This window comes from Oncorhynchus mykiss, chromosome 1, assembly GCF_013265735.2.
Source record: "Oncorhynchus mykiss isolate Arlee chromosome 1, USDA_OmykA_1.1, whole genome shotgun sequence".
NCBI classification, from domain to species: Eukaryota; Metazoa; Chordata; class Actinopteri; order Salmoniformes; family Salmonidae; genus Oncorhynchus; species Oncorhynchus mykiss.
Genome location: NC_048565.1, coordinates 9666589 through 9685583, shown reverse-complemented (window position 1 = coordinate 9685583; position 18995 = coordinate 9666589). Strand labels below are relative to the sequence as shown.

The 18995-nt window shown below is 42.6% G+C and overlaps 3 protein-coding genes across 8 annotated transcripts in view; 1 reads left to right on the top strand and 2 right to left on the bottom strand.

Moving 5' to 3' along the window:
- The window catches only part of LOC118937070, a 28149-nt gene extending 20359 nt beyond the window's left edge, over positions 1-7790 (bottom strand). Inside the window, exons 1-5 of one of the 4 annotated variants that reach the window (XM_036934628.1) lie at positions 6360-6814; positions 6012-6130; positions 5747-5783; positions 5209-5615; positions 126-3744 (exon numbers count right to left, since the gene is read on the bottom strand). In XM_036934628.1, coding sequence (XP_036790523.1) covers positions 126-3744; positions 5209-5615; positions 5747-5783; positions 6012-6130; positions 6360-6467 — 4290 coding nt within the window. In that variant the 5' untranslated portion in view covers positions 6468-6814. Of the gene's footprint in view, positions 1-113; positions 3745-5208; positions 5616-5746; positions 5784-6011; positions 6131-6359; positions 6819-7296 lie in introns of those variants that run through there. The other 3 variants (XM_036934606.1, XM_036934608.1, XM_036934605.1) reach the window with 3 other exon arrangements.
- LOC110511241 (protein ANKUB1-like) overlaps positions 1-18995 on the top strand; it is a 48071-nt gene that overhangs the window by 11020 nt on the left and 18056 nt on the right. Inside the window, exons 1-2 of one of the 2 annotated variants that reach the window (XM_036936985.1) lie at positions 8551-9031; positions 10257-10346. The gene's annotated coding sequence lies outside the window, so the exon portion shown is untranslated. Of the gene's footprint in view, positions 1-8550; positions 9032-10256; positions 10347-18995 lie in introns of those variants that run through there. The other variant, XM_036937037.1, reaches the window with a different exon arrangement.
- Positions 17111-18995, bottom strand: part of LOC118937339 — a 30731-nt gene continuing 28846 nt past the window's right edge. For both annotated transcript variants that reach the window (XM_036935356.1, XM_036935247.1), the window contains 3 exons: positions 17886-18606; positions 17645-17732; positions 17111-17303 (listed from right to left, as the gene is read on the bottom strand). In XM_036935356.1, the coding sequence (XP_036791251.1) occupies positions 17125-17303; positions 17645-17732; positions 17886-18606 (988 nt within the window). In that variant the 3' untranslated portion in view covers positions 17111-17124. The remainder of the gene's footprint in view (positions 17304-17644; positions 17733-17885; positions 18607-18995) is intronic.

The following is an 18995-nucleotide window of genomic DNA, read 5'->3' as shown; positions in this document are numbered from 1 at the left end:
TTTTCGATATCTTAAAGTACAGCATATCAACTGCAAAGAACCAGTGCAATGCCATGACACAAAGAATCATATAAAAGGTCAACAGCAGTGTTATTCATGAAAGTGTACTATACCTTTGTATTGACCTGCTCTCCAGTACTGCTGATGGTATCCCTTTCCAAATCAAACACGCCTTCTACAATGTCACTGGTGGCCACGCTGGTAGCGGACTCAAAATAACATTTAGCAGTGGCTTTGGTGATCATTTGAAGAATGACCATGCAAGTAGAAGTCTTTGGATCGTTCTGGACTGAAACATCAAAGTTTATGTTTTCATACTCATCTGACCACTGTCTCAGGAAGCACTTCACTGTCTCTTCAGCAAATATCTGGAGAAGCTGAGAGGAGAGCTCCTTGGATATGGCACATTGTTCCTTTCCCCATTTCAGCCTTGAAAGAATGGAGTCTGAAGCACTTTTGGCTGCTTCCAATGTTAAGACCTGTGGAGTGCTGTGGCTGTCCTGAATGGCTATCACTTTATCCACCAATTCATGGCTGAAAATGTGGATGGTCCAAGTGGAAATGATTTTTCTCAATTTCCTAACAGCAGATCGGAGGTCGTCAAGATGAGAAGCACCCTGTCCATTTTCCTGTGTGTTCTCAACACTTTCCACCATAATGTCCACTACCACCCCAGCAGCTTGCCTGACTTTGTCCACAAAGGTTACAGGAAGTAAGTCCTCTGTGTGAAAGAAGTCCTCAATGATTGTGTTTCTAACAATGGGAAAGTCAATCTGAGCAGGAAACTCAGTGGGGATGGGAGTCCCGGGTAAAGCAAAGTGCCATTTCGACTGCCTTAATTTTGAAGTAGGTGTTAGAGAGATGGAGGAGCGTGAAGAAGAGGTATTTCTTGTATTTTGGCTGTCAGCACTCCTACAACGGATCGTGTCAATATCCTCCAGCATGGATCCTGAGAGCTCAGTGGTTTTAGGTAGTAATTTGTGCGGAATGTCCACACAGGCATCGTTTCCACCAGGTGTAACACTGCTCTGGTTGACCTCAAGATGGCCGAGACTTGCTCTTTGTGATGCAGGACTGCTTTGATACGTAAAGATTTGGATTGAACCAAGTGTTGTGTCTGATCTTTGAAGATCTTTTCTGAGAAACTCCGTAATCTTACTTTGCAGACTGTAGTAGATGTTACGAGCAACAGACCAGATCCTTTTCTCAGAAACCTGTCCAGTGGTGAGCAGGGAGGTTCCAGATACCATGTCAGATGATTGGGTGGTCTGGGTGAGCTCCTGCTGGTCTTTCACCATGGTTTGTATAATATCAGTAGATGTGGTGGATGTAGATACAGACTGAAGGTACTGTTCTGTTGTACCTTCCTCCACAATGTTAAATGATCTAGAGAGGACCTCACTCACTCCTTTCTCAGCTTTAGTTTGGAACTCATGACTAGAGAGTTTTTGGAGGCTCTTTGTAGAAAGACTGTGGGAAGATGCAATGCCTTTGGAGGCAGCCGTGCTGCAATCTAGACTTACTGGAGAGGTTCGCTCAGGAGAACCTTGGAGACGTTCAAACATGTCTTCACATGGTGTTGGGGACCTTGACAAGGAGATGTCCTTCAGCTGAGACAGAACACCACCTACCAACATGTTGACCTCAAGGGACATATCAGATATTTTCTTTCCTACTGTGGAGAAGCAAGGTGCATTTGATGCCTGATCCTCGCATGAGGTCAAGATTGTTGAAATGACCTCTTTGGTACTATTGGTCAGTAGAGCCTCGTCTGTTTCAGTCCAGAGAAGTTTTGAACTCTCGCTGACACCCCTGTGTAGAGCCACTTCAAGGTTCAAACTGTGCAAGTGAGGCACACTCTTACTAGCTTGCCTCAAGTCCTGGCTTGCCAAACAAATGTGCTCCTTAGTCCCAAGATGTCCAGAGTCCTCTGTGGGTATATGACTAGACGTTCTGCTCAGCATGTCTGACCTCCGCTGATGAATGATGAAGTCCTTTAATGTCTTCTGAATATTGTTATATAAACTAGTGGTAGCAGACCAGATCCTGCTCTGTAGCTTTTGTGCATTTTCCTGGAGGTCAGGTTCTCTCTCCTCTACTTCTGCAGGTTGCGCCAAGCTCTGCAGGTCTTCCACAAATGTTTCAATGATGCCAAAGGCAGCAGAATCCGCACAAATATCCTTTGACCATGTGTACTGGTTTTGAATGGAACAAGACCTGGATGCTACAGAATAAGCAGGCTGTGCACTAGTTAAGCTACTGGTGGACTTTTTAACTAGGAACTCACTCACTGCTTGAGTGGCATTTCTCTTAAATTTCTCACTTGAGAGTTTTCTAATACAATCTAACAGACTGGTCAAAGAAGCTGTGGCCTTACTTCTGCTGTCCTCAATTTGACAGGGGAACTCACATACTATTGGTGATGAGGCCCTGGAATGGGCAATATCCCCAAGCTGAGCCAGAACACCCTCTACAAATTTCTCTCTCTCAATAGAGAAGCCTGATCCTTTTTCTCCAACAGTGTACAGGGCGTCCTCCTTTGACATTGCAGTCTTGTACAAGACCAGAAGCTCTGAGATGACTTCTTTGGTGCAAGTTGTCAGAAGGAGCTTGCTTTCTTCTGACTCAGTTTTTGCCCAAAGAAGTTTTGAGCACTCACTTAGGCCTCTTTGTAAAGTAACTTCACCAGTGGACTCTGGCAACTGAGGCTCACTCTTACTGGGCCTATATTTCATGTTTAAGCAAGGAAGTGGAACTGTCTCCTTAAACTCAGCATTTGTGATGTTATCATCAGATGTGACAATGCTCTTTAAGGCACATCGCTGAAGCTTGCCGAAATAATCTTTCAAGTTGTTTTGGATGCTGTGGTAAATGTGAACAGCAGCAGACCAGGCACTCTTCTGTTGGGGACTCTCTTCAGATTCAGCCAAGGACTTCATATCTGACACGAAAGTCTTAACAACTACTGACGCTGCTGAGCCCACTGGGTGAATTGACTCTGTCTTTACAATGCCAGACAATGTTTGACCTGATACAGCACCTGTTAACTCAGACTGAATGACTGAACTAGGAAAGCTCAAACTACTGACTTTTTTGTCAAGAACTCCACTCACTGCTTGTATTGCTGATGTTTGAAACTCCCGGCTAGAGAGTTTTTGGATGCTCTTAGATGTGAGCGTGCAGGAGGAACCAGATTCACTAATATTGTAGCTGCTCTCGTATTTGCTTATCAGGGCATCAAGATCCTCAATGAAGCCAACATGCGATGCCAAAAACGTGATCTTGTCCTTCAGATCTTCCAGCAAATTCTGTTTGTTCTCGTCAACAAAAGCCACCATTGTGTCAGAGATCATGGTCATGACTTGCCCTGTTAGACTCTTGCTCTCTTGGTCAACTTTTTCAAGTTTAGCAGCCAGCTCTCTCACCATGCTCTCAGTCACCTTGGTCTGTGAGTCTCCCCTTACCGGTGTCACTACAGAGGTTTGGCTAGCGGAGGCACTCTTAACGACCACTGATAAGGCCGACTTGACATCTTTAGCCAACTCTGCCATTACAGCAGGGGTTAGCATCATAGAGCCTGCACTTCCAGATGGAGAATTGGACATGCATGCAAGTTTGGAGAGAGAACCTTGCAGGCTGTCCTGTACACAGGTGACAAGGGTGTCCTCTGAGACACCTAAGAGGACTTGTAGCGTCTCAGAGTTGGTTGTTTTCTTCTGCACATCAGACAGAGAGGTTAGAGTCCTTGGGAAAAAAAAACGCAGAAATCATCAAAGTCAAACAAATAATATGTAAGGCTGTGATGCACATTCAGTGTGTCAAATACATCTGCACCATTGAAAACAATGAGGAAAACGCTGCTGTTTCTCTGAGAAAAAACCTTAGTGTGATGTCAGCCTAACTGCTTAATTTCTAAAGCCCAATAAAGTGTATTTTGTATAAGTCATTTGTATTGAAACTGGCCTGTAGATATCTATCTATCCTGGCAATATCTATCCTCTACAAAAATCAAAATTGCTATAAACTTCAAATACTGTAACTTCTAATAACTTCAAGGACAATCATAAATACAAGGCAGTTTGAAGAAATGTTAAAGGGAAATTTCTAAATGTTTCAACTTCATATTCATCATCTCCAGCACCACCCCAACATCAGCATATGTGAAAAACGGGCATTTCTATGTTTTGTAGTAAAAAAGAAAGAGGAAGATAAGTGTTTTCTATGACATCATCAACCAATTAGTAGGCAATGCCTACTCATAATTGGTTAAAATCACACGATGCACACTGATGATGTCATTAGAATCTAGAGCTGAGCATTTAATCAACATTTTTGTTATTTTTCGGTTTTTAAACAACTAATTGACTGACGTCGGCTCAATTATTTGAATTCCATATAGTTAATTTTTTTCTTCTTCTGTGAGCTCGATGCTCAGTTTCTGTAGAGATAAATCAGATCAAGCACGAACTATGCAATGTAGTAGGGAGTTGTAGTTTCCAACAGGCCAATAATCTACATAGTTTAGCACAGAAAATACGGCAATTAATTCCCATAATCCATTGCACGCCCACTTGCTTGTCCACTCTGTGTGGAGCAGATACGGAAACCTCATTAACTGAGACGGAGAGACGAGAGAATGCATGAGAGAGATAAAAAGCAGTTGCGTTGCGAGGATTCTCTACCTGGAAATACATGATCTAAGTGATTGACAGTTGGTGTTCAGCGGTCATAAAAGTAGGTCTTATTTACTTAGAAGAACTACTAAAATAGTGATTTTGTCAGACAGAATAAGCAGCAGCTCTATAGAGATGAGTTGATGACTTGGAATGAAATAATAAAGTCATCAAATAAATATTTTATATGAGAAAGTAAATGATGGTTGATAAGTCATAAACACTAATGGACAGTCACTACCATCATGGGACTTTTATTCATTGTTTTATTATGTGTTGTTACAGCATTCAACACACATAATCCATAGTGCATTCAATGTCTAAAAAAAGTATTGAAATCCAAAACCGTGATTATTTTTTAAATATTTGAATCGAAACCAAACCAACCTCAAAAAGCACTAATTTCTCAGCACTATTGGAAACAGTTACGTCCCTCTATATTTTTTTTACTACAAAGCATGGAAATGTGTAATTTTCACATATGGTGATGCTGGAGATGAATATGAAGTTGTTAAATTTCCCTTTAAGAACATACCTCATGGCCCCCTTGGGCAGGTAGCTTCCACTGCCCAGACTGCCCTTAGTCAGGTAAATCTCCTTGAATTTAAGTTGTGATTCCTGCACTTCTTCCTCTTCCTCTTCCTGCTCCATACAGTTGGAGGAAGGGTAGGGAGTCGGGATGCGAAAGCTATTGTAAGACTTTCGACTGCCTGGCCTCTTAGGTACACCAGCCTCAGTAAATCTCACGCGGGACTTGGTGTTAACCTTATCGTCTAACAGACTGGTGAGTGACGCTGTGAGAGATCTCTGTGACAATGGAGAGGAGGCAGCATCTTGGATGCCCAGTAGTTCGTAAAGACCTGGGATGATGATCTGCATCAGCTTGTCCGATAAAAACTGGACAATCCTCAGACACAAGCCGGCAAGCTGTTGTTTTGTCAGCTGTATTCCAGAAACAGAAGAACTGTTTTAAAATGTTGCATAGTGCGTCTTTCAAAAGCTTATGAACAAGGTTAAACATTAGGCAGAGTTTTCATGGTAATCTGATTAAATTGTCAGTAACATGATCTTACCGGGTCAAACATACCCTCACGAATCCCCCTCCATTGCCTGAAAACAATATTGTTATAAATGTTGTCATATCAGGATGCGTGGCAGAATTGTTTTTATTTAATTATTTGCCTGATCGTGAAGTTATACTTGCTTTGTGTCAGTTGTTTTGGCAAAATTGCAATGTGACAACTTTTCTAGCAATGACATTTTTTTTCCGATTGATCAGTTTCTAATTTGATCCTATTTCCTTGAAGGTGTGATAGTACCAAAGAAAACAGAACATACTTCTCAGTTAGGTTTTGAAGGAAGTCCAGAAGTGTCAGATGTTCCACATTGTTGAGCTTCCCCTCTTCTGTGTTTTCCATCACTGAGGTTGCTCTGCTCCTGGTAGAATTGCTCTGCTCCTGGTAGAAATGTAATTATATTGCAAATAATCAAACTTAATAAACAACAAATATCATACTGAAATAATTATTAACTGTTAAAGAGTGGAGGAGCATTGGCAACGTTGGGCCAATTAAACAACTGCAACACAACAGAGATGGTTGTGGTACGTCAACATTGCCAATGATAGCATCACTATAACATTTTATTGGATTAATGTTGTAATATGAAATGACAAGGTCAATTTACCATCTCATTGACAGCTTCAGAGGTCAGGTGGTCATCCATCACACAGACAGGCAGGTCTAGAGACTGGGACAAGGCTCTATGGTCATAACCAGGAGAGAATGGAAACATCAGAGCAGTCCCAATGGCAGAATCTAACCACTGTCTTCATGTCAAAGACTCACTCACTCATTTGCTTTGTCAAACCTACCCCTTAGAATGACTTCGATATTAACACGGAATATATTTTGTTATTAAGAGATCTCTCAATAATAATTCTCACAATAGCATATTGGTAGTAGTCAGTGACATATTAAAGCTAAGCAGGGCTGGGTGTAGTTAAAACCCTGGATGGGGTTCGATCCCGGGCTGAGGTGCTGCCTATAGTTTTTTTCTGAAAGTGTATATAATGTTGAAAATCTGACATGGTTTCAAAGGTACAAATTCAACCTATTTTATACAAGGTTTGGCTATGCTGAATTTAGTTTACAATGATGACATCATCCTGTGGTTGAAATTTCACCCTCAAAACAACAGTTAGGCCTATACCACATTATATCCACTACACCCCCCCCCCCCCCCCCCCCCCCCCACACACACACTTTATATTTTACCAATATATATGGAGCCACCAGCCCTAAAGCATGAACATGTTTTTTTGCTAGAAAATGTGGATTAAGAGAAGCAAAATGATCATTTTCGCTAGTTTCAACTAAATAGAAGGGCAACAAGACATTGACAAACTTTGACATATCTGCTTTCACCGGGATTTAAAAACCAAGGCTTTCCGAAAATGTTTACCTCAGCCAGTTTAGAACCCAGGTGTGTCTACAAAACACATGTACTCCTCCATAAGGTTCATGGGTTCCCTATTGTTTTATCCCAGTACAAGAGGGGCAACTGGATTCAGGATTAAACACAAGCAGTCTTTAAGGTATATCTTATTACAGTTTAGGCCTACCTTATTATTTTCTTCCATCTGGCAAAATCATTTTAAGGAATGAAATCTGTTTTGTTGCTAGTATTATTAGTAACTGTAGGAAAATACAGCTGTAGAGTACAAGAATCAGCTACTTTCTGAAGGGCAGCCAAGCTCATAAGCAATTTAGAACCTACAGACAATTATGACAAAATTGGAACGCATAAATGCGTCACAAACGCCTTGTGGTCACATGTTATTTTAGGGCGTGGCTCCGCATTCGTGACCGGTTGTCTTAATGTCATTAAGCAACAACAACAAAAAAAACATAAATAGCTACTACAATTTCGAAACATGATTTTGTCATCAGTTCAGTACCATTTGTTTGATTTTGTGGACCCACGACTAGACTTTATCCATGTTAGCTAGTTGCTAGCGATGCTAGTCAGCATAGGCTGCTACGTGATAAACAGTTCGCGTTAGCGAATTAGCTACCTAGCTAGCCAGCCTAACAAGCTGTCAAATCCAGTGGGAACCGATGCAACCCTGCTGCCAAATAAGGGCTAGCTCGATGACCCGTGAGCTAGTGAGGTCCCCATGAGTTTCAAGGCTTTAATAAGTGCTATCGTGCAGAAAACGCGAATAAAATACTGGTTGATGAGCTAGCTAAGTTAGCAAGACGGGTATGACCGTTAACAGCGTGCATGCACAAATGCATGACGACACATTGAATATAAGTGAAGCAGGCATGCAGAACGAGATCGCCCCACCAAGCCAGATAGTAGAGGGGTGCAACAACGCCGGTACACAGAGGCATAGCTCATACAATTATATTTTGTTCCAGTCAATGACAATACATGTTGAAAAATAAATACCTGCGTCAAATATATGGCATCGCATGCTAGTGAAAAGATAGCTTGCATGAATTTTTTTTTTAAAATCCAGTGACCACTAGATGTCCTCGTATATCCACATTTAGATCAAATATACTTTATTTTTCAACAGTACTGTGAATGACAAGCCCACTGAATCTAGTTTAATAATCTTTATACTCAGCAGGTAGAGGCCTAGGTACTTCAAACCAGTGCTTAATTTGAGCAGGATCATGCCAGAACAGGATCCGGCACCTTTCCATTCTGGACTGTTTTGTTCCGGAACATACTTGGCCGAATCCGGTACCTCTCGTGCCATGAAAAATAATTTTCACTTTTTGCTATGTAACAATTATAATAAAAGCGATCAAAGTTCGAGTTGCCTCTTCGTCAATTATCCTGCTCCCTCATCTCTCCAGAGTTGCACTTCATCATTTGTTTCCTTATAGAATCATAGCTGCATGAAGGGTTCTGGAGGAATTTTCTAAAGTTACGGAATTACTGCTGTCTGTTCAGAAATAAATTAAATCATTCAGAATAGCCTAATACGTCATGAGAAGCCCTATAATTTAGCTACAGAGGACCAATAGCTTCTTTTTTTAAATAGCCTAGCTGCGGATTGTAGCCCAATAACAAAGAATAGCCTACAGTCGGGAACGCGAGGCAAATCTGTCAGTGAAAAAACAGCACGCAGACAAAACAGGCCTTTTGCAATATTTCAAATACAATCGAGGGAAAACACAGGTTGAAAAGCAATGACTCTTGCTGAAAAGATAAGACTATGCTGTAGACTACCAAAATATTTGATCAAAACCCAAACATTGTTTTACAAAACAGAGAGAGAGAGATAGGCTTTTGACACGAGCGCATCGACAATCTCCAGCGAGTGAGCTGCGCATCATTGGGTGAGTCAGTGAAACTGGAAAGCATTTTTAGGACTAATTTCCTCCTCATATTGTAGCCTACTATATGTTTCTCCACAAACCTAGGCCTATAGGCTATTGATGGATTCAAGACAAGGTCGTTTTTATTGATCTCAGATACTAAGTTTGTCAGTGTCAAAGTATCCTGCCATTTCGCTCATTTGTGCGGATTAAAAAAAAGATAATGCCAAAGTCTCCAGTCATGTAAAAGGATGTAGAATTGCACGAAATGCGGTTTTAAAAAGGCCAACACTTTCCCAGACCCTAGGCTACTAAAAATGTTCCCCATGTGTGCACCTTCTATAAGTGGCTCTACCCAAATGTGAAGATATCAAATCAAATGTATTTATATAGCTGATATCTCAAAGTGCTGTACAGAAACCCATTCTAAAACCCCAAACAGCAAGCAATGCAGGTGATGATATGCGTTCAATGCTCTATTACAAAAGGTGATCTTTTTTCTCATGAGTTCTGGTACCACAGAACCCCCCCTCTAGCACCCACTCTTTGTTCTAGCACCTCCCAATTTACAAATTAAGCTCTGCTTCAAATTTTTATTTTACAAGGCAAGTCAGTTAAGAACAAATTCTTATTTTCAATAAAGGCCTAGGAACAGTGGGTTAACTGCCCTATAGCAATAAGGCACCTCGGGCTTCCCTAGTAGCGCAGTCTAAGGTCTAAGGCACTGCGTAGTACTAGCTGTGCCACTAGAGATCCTGGTTCAAGTCCAAGCTCTGTCGCAGCCGGCTGTGACTGGGAGACCCATGGGGCGGCGTACAATTGGCCCAGCATCATCCGGTTTAGTGGAGGGTTTGGCCCGGCAGGGGTGTTCTTGTCCCATCACGCACTAGTGACTCCTATGGCGGGCCAGGCGCAGTGCACGCAGCAGTGCACGCTGACACGGTCGACACCACTTAACCTGGAAGCCAGGTTCCAGGTTAAGCGGGCATGGTGTCATGAAGCAGTGTGGCTTGGCTTGGCTGGGTTGTGTTTCGGAGGACTCTCTCCTCTCCCAAGTTGTAGCAATGGGACAATTGGATACCACTAAATTGAAAAAAAAAAAAAAGTCACCTTGGGGGTTTGTGGTATATGGCCAATATACCACACCTCCTTGGGCCTTATTTCTTAATTGTACACAATTGGACACTTTTACAATTATTGTGTGGCTTTTTGGCTCCTTGTGTTTCCAATCTTCTTCCTCTGGCAGGATTACTTCCACGTGCAACTGTCAGACGACAAGCAGGTGAGGTACTTCCTGGAGCTGAGCTATGCTGGTGCCATCCTTCGGGACAGCTGGGTCCTGACAGACGTTGGCATCACCCCTAGCAGTGCATCACCCCTAGCATCTGCTGCCTGCTGAAGGTACCAGCCGAACACCTAGCTGTTTCTACCCGTGCTTGAAAATGCATATCAAAGTGAGCTGGCTATTGCTTGAAACAGCTTCATACTATCATTAACATAAAGTGTTTCAGATATAGTGTGGTGATATATAGTATGGGGATATACAGTGCCTTGCGAAAGTTCAATTGGGCCGAATACTTTCGCAAGGCACTGTATATAGCATGGTGATATACAGTGTGGTGATATATAGTATGGTTAAATATTATGGTTATATAGTATGATTATATATATATTATGGTGATATAGAGTGTGGTAATATATAGTATGGTTATATAGTATGGTTATATAGTAGGATTAGGTGATTTAGTTAATTCAAACAGGAGCCATTAATACAGGTAACGAGTGGAGGACAGAGGAGCCTCTTAAAGAAGAAGTTACAGGTCTGTGAGAGACAGAAATCTTGCTTGTTTGTAGGTGACCAAATACTTATTTTCCACCATAATTTCCACCATAATTTGCAAATAAATTCATTAAAAATCCTACAATGTGATTTTTCTGGATTTGTTTTCTCATTTTGTCTGTCATAGTTGAAGTGTACCTATGATGAAAATTACAGGCCTCTCTCATCTTTTTAAGTAGGAGAACTTGCACAATTGGTGGCTGACTAAATACTTTTTTGCCCCACTGTATAGTGTGGTGGTATATAGTATGGTGATATATAGTATGTTGAGGTCACCCTGCTTGAGACTTAAAGTAAAATTGCCCTTGCTCAACCAAGACCATGGTTATGGTAGAGTGATTGGTTAGTAAGGACACTGCTTTATACCGAGACCATGGTTATGGTAGAGTGATTGGTTAGTAAGAACACTGCTTCGTGAGTGTGAAGTGTTGTTGTACAGAGGTCCCTGGGTACATGTCCAGAGCCAGACAGGGACAGAACTCACTCTGTTCCACAAAGTTCTGTGGAAGATTTGCTAACAGAGGAGAGTGGTTATGTATCTAAGTACAAATGTAACCATCAGAATAATGTTTATTTGTGTTCCTTACTCCTTACTTACACATCCCATCATTGACATAGTCAAAGCCAGACCTTCTGTCTGTCTCTCCTTCTTGCTGGTTGACTAGAGTGGAAATCTATAGTATTGTATGGTTGACCTGGGATAGAGCTGAAATGTGGCCCGATGTAGTGTTGCCTTTGTACCAAACACCCTTACAGTCATAAACCTTTTCCCCATGTAATCGCCTCGACCTCAGTCTGGTGTTCGCTAACAGTATCTGAAGAGTCTGTATACCCAGTGGTGTATAGTACAGTAGAGCACAGCAGAGTACAGTAGAGTACAGTAGAGCACAGCAGGCCGTATAGTAGGAGAAGAAGAGGCCCTTTGGGTTCATTGAAATACATATTCATAATATTTCTGTTAACAATTTCATCTGCACCCAGATTAGTGTTCAATTTAATCTGCACCCAGATTAGTGTTCAATGTGATAGAACAAAACTCAGTACAGCACATGAATTAGAAAATGTTGTTACAAATTTGTGCCACGAGATGGTGGTAGATTATAAATTTAAATAGCATGGACATTTGATTTGTCTCTGGATAGAAATTGCCCTTGGGCACAGATCAGTTTACTCTCACCAAATCCTAACCTTTACCATTAGCAGTAAAAACACAAACCAGACCTAAGATCAGTGCAAAGGAGCCACTTCATCTTACCCCTGTAATTATATGACTCCTAACTTATATATACTGAGTGTACCAAACATTAGAAACACCTTCCTAATATTGAGTTGCACCCCGCCTTTTGCCATCAGAACAGCCTCAATTCGTTGGGGCATGGAATCTACAAGGTGTTTGAAAGCGTTCCACAGGGATGCTGGCCCATGTTGACTCAGTGCCGTGACGGGGGGAGACCCTCTCAGTCTTGGGCACTGTGTTTCTCCTGAGTACGTCTGTGGCCAGGCTCATGACCCTGGTGTCCCAGCAGTGTGGGCTTCCCGTCAGCTCCTTCAGACTGAGCTCTCCCACCGTCCTGCAACTCTACGACTGCAACCGGCTGCACGACTACGCCATTGACCTGGGTATGGCCTTCCTTGTGCAGTAGATCAATGGTCCTCTGGCTCAACACCTTATGGATGTAACACAGAGACAAATGGACTGTATGGAACACATTCTTGGTTCATGGCAACCAGGAGGACAACCTGCATGTGTCTCTGTCTCCCAGGGGCTACTCTACGGTTGGACACCTGGGATGGGTGGGCGGAGTTCCTCAGAGGCTGCTTCCTGGGACACAGACTGACCGTCCAACGACACCTGTCTAGAGAGAGACCTGTGATGAGGTCAGAATACACATCTACACACTGAACTGTATGATAGACTTACTATCAACAGTGATGGTACTGAACCTTTATATAGCTTACAATGATAGTACTGACCCTGTATATAGCTTACAATGATGGTACTGAACCTTTATATATCTGCATCTGTCCTCGTGCTCCTAGACCTTAGTGCTGCTTTTGATACCATCGATCACCACATTCTTTTGGAGAGATTGGAAACCCAAATTGGTCTACACGGACAAGTTCTGGCCTGGTTTAGATCTTATCTGTCGGAAAGATATCAGTTTGTCTCTGTGAATGGTTTGTCCTCTGACAAATCAACTGTAAATGTTGGTGTTCCTCAAGGTTCCGTTTTAGGACCACTGTTGTTTTCACTATATATTTTACCTCTTGGGGATGTTATTCGAAAACATAATGTTAACTTTCACTGCTATGCGGATGACACACAGCTGTACATTTCAATGAAACATGGTGAAGCCCCAAAATTGCCCTTGCTAGAAGAATGTGTTTCAGACATAAGGAAGTGGATGGCTGCAAACTTTCTACTTTTAAACTTGGACAAAACAGAGATGCTTGTTCTAGGTCCCAAGAAACAAAGAGATCTTCTGTTGAATCTGACAATTAATCTTAATGGTTGTACAGTCGTCTCAAATAAAACTGTGAAGGTCACTTCTAGGTTAGACTACTGCAATGCTCTACTTTCCGGCTACCCGGATAAAGCACTAAATAAACTTCAGTTAGTGCTAAATACGGCTGCTAGAATCCTGACTAGAACCAAAAAATGTGATCATATTACTCCAGTGCTAGCCTCTCTACACTGGCTTCCTGTCAAAGCAAGGGCTGATTTCAAGGTTTTACTGCTAACCTACAAAGCATCACATGGGCTTGCTCCTACCTATCTCTCTGATTTGGTCCTGTCGTACATACCTACACGTACGCTACGGTCACAAGACGCAGGCCTCCTAATTGTCCCTAGAATTTCTAAGCAAACAGCTGGAGGCAGGGCTTTCTCCTATAGAGCTCCATTTTTATGGAACGGTCTGCCTACCCATGTCAGAGTTGCAAACTCGGTCTCAACCTTTAAGTCTTTACTGAAGAATCATCTCTTCAGTGGGTCATATGATTGAGTGTAGTCTGGCCCAGGAGTGGGAGGGTGAACGGAAAGGCTCTGGAGCAACGAACCGCCCTTGCTGTCTCTGCCTGGTCGGTTCCCCTCTTTCCACTGGGATTCTCTGCCTCTAACCCTATTTCAGGGGCTGAGTCACTGGCTTACTGGGGCTCTCTCATGCCGTCCCTGGAGGGGGTGCGTCACCTGAGTGGGTTGATTCACTGATGTGGTCATCCTGTCTGGGTTGGCGCCGTGTCATGGCGGAGGTCTTTGTGGGCTATACTCAGCCTTGTCTCAGGATGGTAAGTTGGTGGTTGAAGTTATCCCTCTAGTGGTGTGGGGGCTGTGCTTTGGCAAAGTGGGTGGGGTTATATCCTTCCTGTTTGGCCCTGTCCGGGGGTGTCCTCGGATGGGGCCACAGTGTCTCCTGACCCCTCCTGTCTCAGCCTCCAGTATTTATGCTGCAGTAGTTTATGTGTCGGGGGGCTAGGGTCAGTTTGTTATATCTGGAGTACTTCTCCTGTCCTATTCGGTGTCCTGTGTGAATCTAAGTGTGCGTTCTCTAATTCTCTCCTTCTCTCTTTCTCTCTCTCGGAGGACCTGAGCCCTAGGACCATGCCCCAGGACTACCTGACATGATGACTCCTTGCTGTCCCCAGTCCACCTGGCCGTGCTGCTGCTCCAGTTTCAACTGTTCTGCCTTATTATTATTCAACCATGCTGGTCATTTATGAACATTTGAACATCTTGGCCATGTTCTGTTATAATCTCCACCCGGCACAGCCAGAAGAGGACTGGCCATCCCACATATGCTCTCTCTAATTCTCTCTTTCTTTCTCTCTCTCGGAGGACCTGAGCCCTAGGACCATGCCCCAGGACTACCTGACATGATGACTCCTTGCTGTCCCCAGTCCACCTGACTGTGCTGCTGCTCCAGTTTAAACTATTCTGCCTTATTATTATTCGACCATGCTGGTCATTTATGAACATTTGAACATCTTGACCATGTTCTGTTATAATCTCCACCCGGCACAGCCAGAAGAGGACTGGCCACCCCACATAGCCTGGTTCCTCTCTAGGTTTCTTCCTAGGTTTTGGCCTTTCTAGGGAGTTTTTCCTAGCCACCGTGCTTCTACACCTGCATTGCTTGCTGTTTGGGGTTTTAGGCTGGATTTCTGTACAGCACTTTGAGATATCAGCTGATTTTCGAAGGGCTATATAAATACATTTGATTTGATATAGCTTACAATGATAGTATTGACCCTGTATATAGCTTACAATTATGGTACTGACCCTGTATATAGCTTACAATAATGGTACTGACCCTGTATATAGCTTACAATGATAGTATTGACCCTGTATATAGCTTACAATAATGGTACTGACCCTGTATATAGCTTACAATTATAGTACTGACCCTGTACAGTGCCTTGCGAAAGTATTCGCCCCCCTTGAACTTTGCGAACTTTTGCCACATTTCAGGCTTCAAACATAAAGATATAAAACTGTATTTTTTTGTGAAGAATCAACAACAAGTGGGACACAATCATGAAGTGGAATGACATTTATTGGATATTTCAAACTTTTTTAACAAATCAAAAACTGAAAATTGGGCGTGCAAAATTATTCAGCCCCTTCACTTTCAGTGCAGCAAACTCTCTCCAGAAGTTCAGTGAGGATCTCTGAATGATCCAATGTTGACCTAAATGACTAATGATGATAAATACAATCCACCTGTGTGTAATCAAGTCTCCGTATAAATGCACCTGCACTGTGATAGTCTCAGAGGTCCGTTAAAAGCGCAGAGAGCATCATGAAGAACAAGGAACACACCAGGCAGGTCCGAGATACTGTTGTGAAGAAGTTTAAAGCCGGATTTGGATACAAAAATATTTCCCAAGCTTTAAACATCCCAAGGAGCACTGTGCAAGCGATAATATTGAAATGGAAAGAGTATCAGACCACTGCAAATCTACCAAGACCTGGCCGTCCCTCTAAACTTTCAGCTCATACAAGGAGAAGACTGATCAGAGATGCAGCCAAGAGGCCCATGATCACTCTGGATGAACTGCAGAGATCTACAGCTGAGGTGGGAGACTCTGTCCATAGGACAACAATCAGTCGTATATTGCACAAATCTGGCCTTTATGGAAGAGTGGCAAGAAGAAAGCCATTTCTTAAAGATATCCATAAAAAGTGTTGTTTAAAGTTTGCCACAAGCCACCTGGGAGACACACCAAACATGTGGAAGAAGGTGCTCTGGTCAGATGAAACCAAAATGTAACTTTTTGGCAACAATGCAAAACGTTATGTTTGGCGTAAAAGCAACACAGCTGAACACACCATCCCCACTGTCAAACATGGTGGTGGCAGCATCATGGTTTGGGCCTGCTTTTCTTCAGCAGGGACAGGGAAGATGGTTAAAATTGATGGGAAGATGGATGGAGCCAAATACAGGACCATTCTGGAAGAAAACCTGATGGAGTCTGCAAAAGACCTGAGACTGGGACGGAGATTTGTCTTCCAACAAGACAATGATACAAAACATAAAGCAAAATCTACAATGGAATGGTTCAAAAATAAACATATCCAGGTGTTAGAATGGCCAAGTTAAAGTCCAGACCTGAATCCAATCGAGAATCTGTGGAAAGAACTGAAAACTGCTGTTCACAAATGCTCTCCATCCAACCTCACTGAGCTCGAGCTGTTTTGCAAGGAGGAATGGGAAAAAATGTCAGTCTCTCGATGTGCAAAACTGATAGAGACATACCTAAAGCGACTTACAGCTGTAATCGCAGCAAAAGGTGGCGCTACAAAGTATTAACTTAAGGGGGCTGAATAATTTTGCACGCTTAATTTTTCAGTTTTTTATTTTGTTAAAAAAGTTTGAAATATCCAATAAATGTCGTTCCACTTCATGATTGTGTCCCACTTGTTGTTGATTCTTCACAAAAAAATACAGTTTTATATCTTTATGTTTGAAGCCTGAAATGTGGCAAAAGGTTGCAAAGTTCAAGGGGGCCGAATACTTTCGCAAGGCACTGTACATACTGTATTACCTCAACTACCTCGCACCCATGCACATTGACTCGGTACTGGTACTCCTTGTATATAGCCTTGTTATTGTTATTGTGTTACTATTTAGAAAATATTTTCTTACTTTTTAACTCTGCATTGTTGGGAATGGGCTCGTAATAAAGCATCTCACAGTTGTTTTCGGCGTATGTGACCAATACGATTAGATTCTCATCTGAACAAATGAATGCTCTCGTTGTTATAATGAGGAATTTATTTAAATAATTTGGTTTTCCTTGAAGATTTGAATGTGCTGAGAAAGCCTTTCGTGATGGATCTAGACAATCTGGTGAAAAGGGAGGGTTTGCGACTCTTCTCTTCAAGTGGGAAGGACGATGCGATATCATAAATTCCCTCTGGAGAAAAGGAGCCATGAGATGTTGTCATCGTCTCTGCAACGAAAGACCATCCAGCATGCCATCAATTTACATTTTTACTCATTTATCAGACACTCTTATCCAGAGAGACTTACAAGGAGCAATTAGGATGAAGTGCCTTGCTCAAGAGCACATTGACAGATTTTGCCTCGTGAACTCAGGGATTCTGAACCAGCAACCTATCGGTTACTGGCCCAACCTCTTAACCCACTAGGCTACCACCCAGCCCACAGTACAGTATGTCATAGGTAACAACTCAGAGGAGTACAATGTCTTTCGAAATGAATTAGTGGACTGGTAAAGGGATAATGTCTCAGTCTTGACTGAGCAGCAGCCTAAACAGCAGCAGGGCTTACCTGTAAAGTACACAGTAGGGGAAATGTTCTGAGGCTGGTACTCCAGAGACTCTTGAGGACAGAGGTTCTTACTAACATTCTTGGAACCCTGGTTGGTGGGAAAAGGCACATTAAAACAAACTGAAATGTTTTCGATATCTTAAAGTACAGCATATCAACTGCAAAGAACCAGTGCAATGCCATGACACAAAGAATCATATAAAAGGTCAACAGCAGTGTTATTCATGAAAGTGTACTATACCTTTGTATTGACCTGCTCTCCAGTACTGCTGATGGTATCCCTTTCCAAATCAAACACGCCTTCTACAATGTCACTGGTGGCCACGCTGGTAGCGGACTCAAAATAACATTTAGCAGTGGCTTTGGTGATCATTTGAAGAATGACCATGCAAGTAGAAGTCTTTGGATCGTTCTGGACTGAAACATCAAAGTTTATGTTTTCATACTCATCTGACCACTGTCTCAGGAAGCACTTCACTGTCTCTTCAGCAAATATCTGGAGAAGCTGAGAGGAGAGCTCCTTGGATATGGCACATTGTTCCTTTCCCCATTTCAGCCTTGAAAGAATGGAGTCTGAAGCACTTTTGGCTGCTTCCAATGTTAAGACCTGTGGAGTGCTGTGGCTGTCCTGAATGGCTATCACTTTATCCACCAATTCATGGCTGAAAATGTGGATGGTCCAAGTGGAAATTATTTTTCTCAATTTCCTAACAGCAGATCGGAGGTCGTCAAGATGAGAAGCACCCTGTCCATTTTCCTGTGTGTTCTCAACACTTTCCACCATAATGTCCACTACCACCCCAGCAGCTTGCCTGACTTTGTCCACAAAGGTTACAGGAAGTAAGTCCTCTGTGTGAAAGAAGTCCTCAATGATTGTGTTTCTAACAATGGGAAAGTCAATCTGAGCAGGAAACTCAGTGGGGATGGGAGTCCCGGGTAAAGCAAAGTGCCATTTCGACTGCCTTAATTTTGAAGTAGGTGCAGATAATTCAGTGGGGATGGGAGTACCGGGCAAGGTGAAGTCCCATTCTGACTGCTTTGATTTTGAAGTAGGTGTTAGAGAGATGGAGGAGCGTGAAGAAGAGGTATTTCTTGTATTTTGGCTGTCAGCACTCCTACAACGGATCGTGTCAATATCCTCCAGCATGGATCCTGAGAGCTCAGTGGTTTTAGGTAGTAATTTGTGCGGAATGTCCACACAGGCATCGTTTCCACCAGGTGTAACACTGCTCTGGTCGACCTCAAGATGGCCGAGACTTGCTCTTTGTGATGCAGGACTGCTTTGATATGTAAAGATTTGGATTGAACCAAGTGTTGTGTCTGATCTTTGAAGATCTTTTTGGAGAAACTC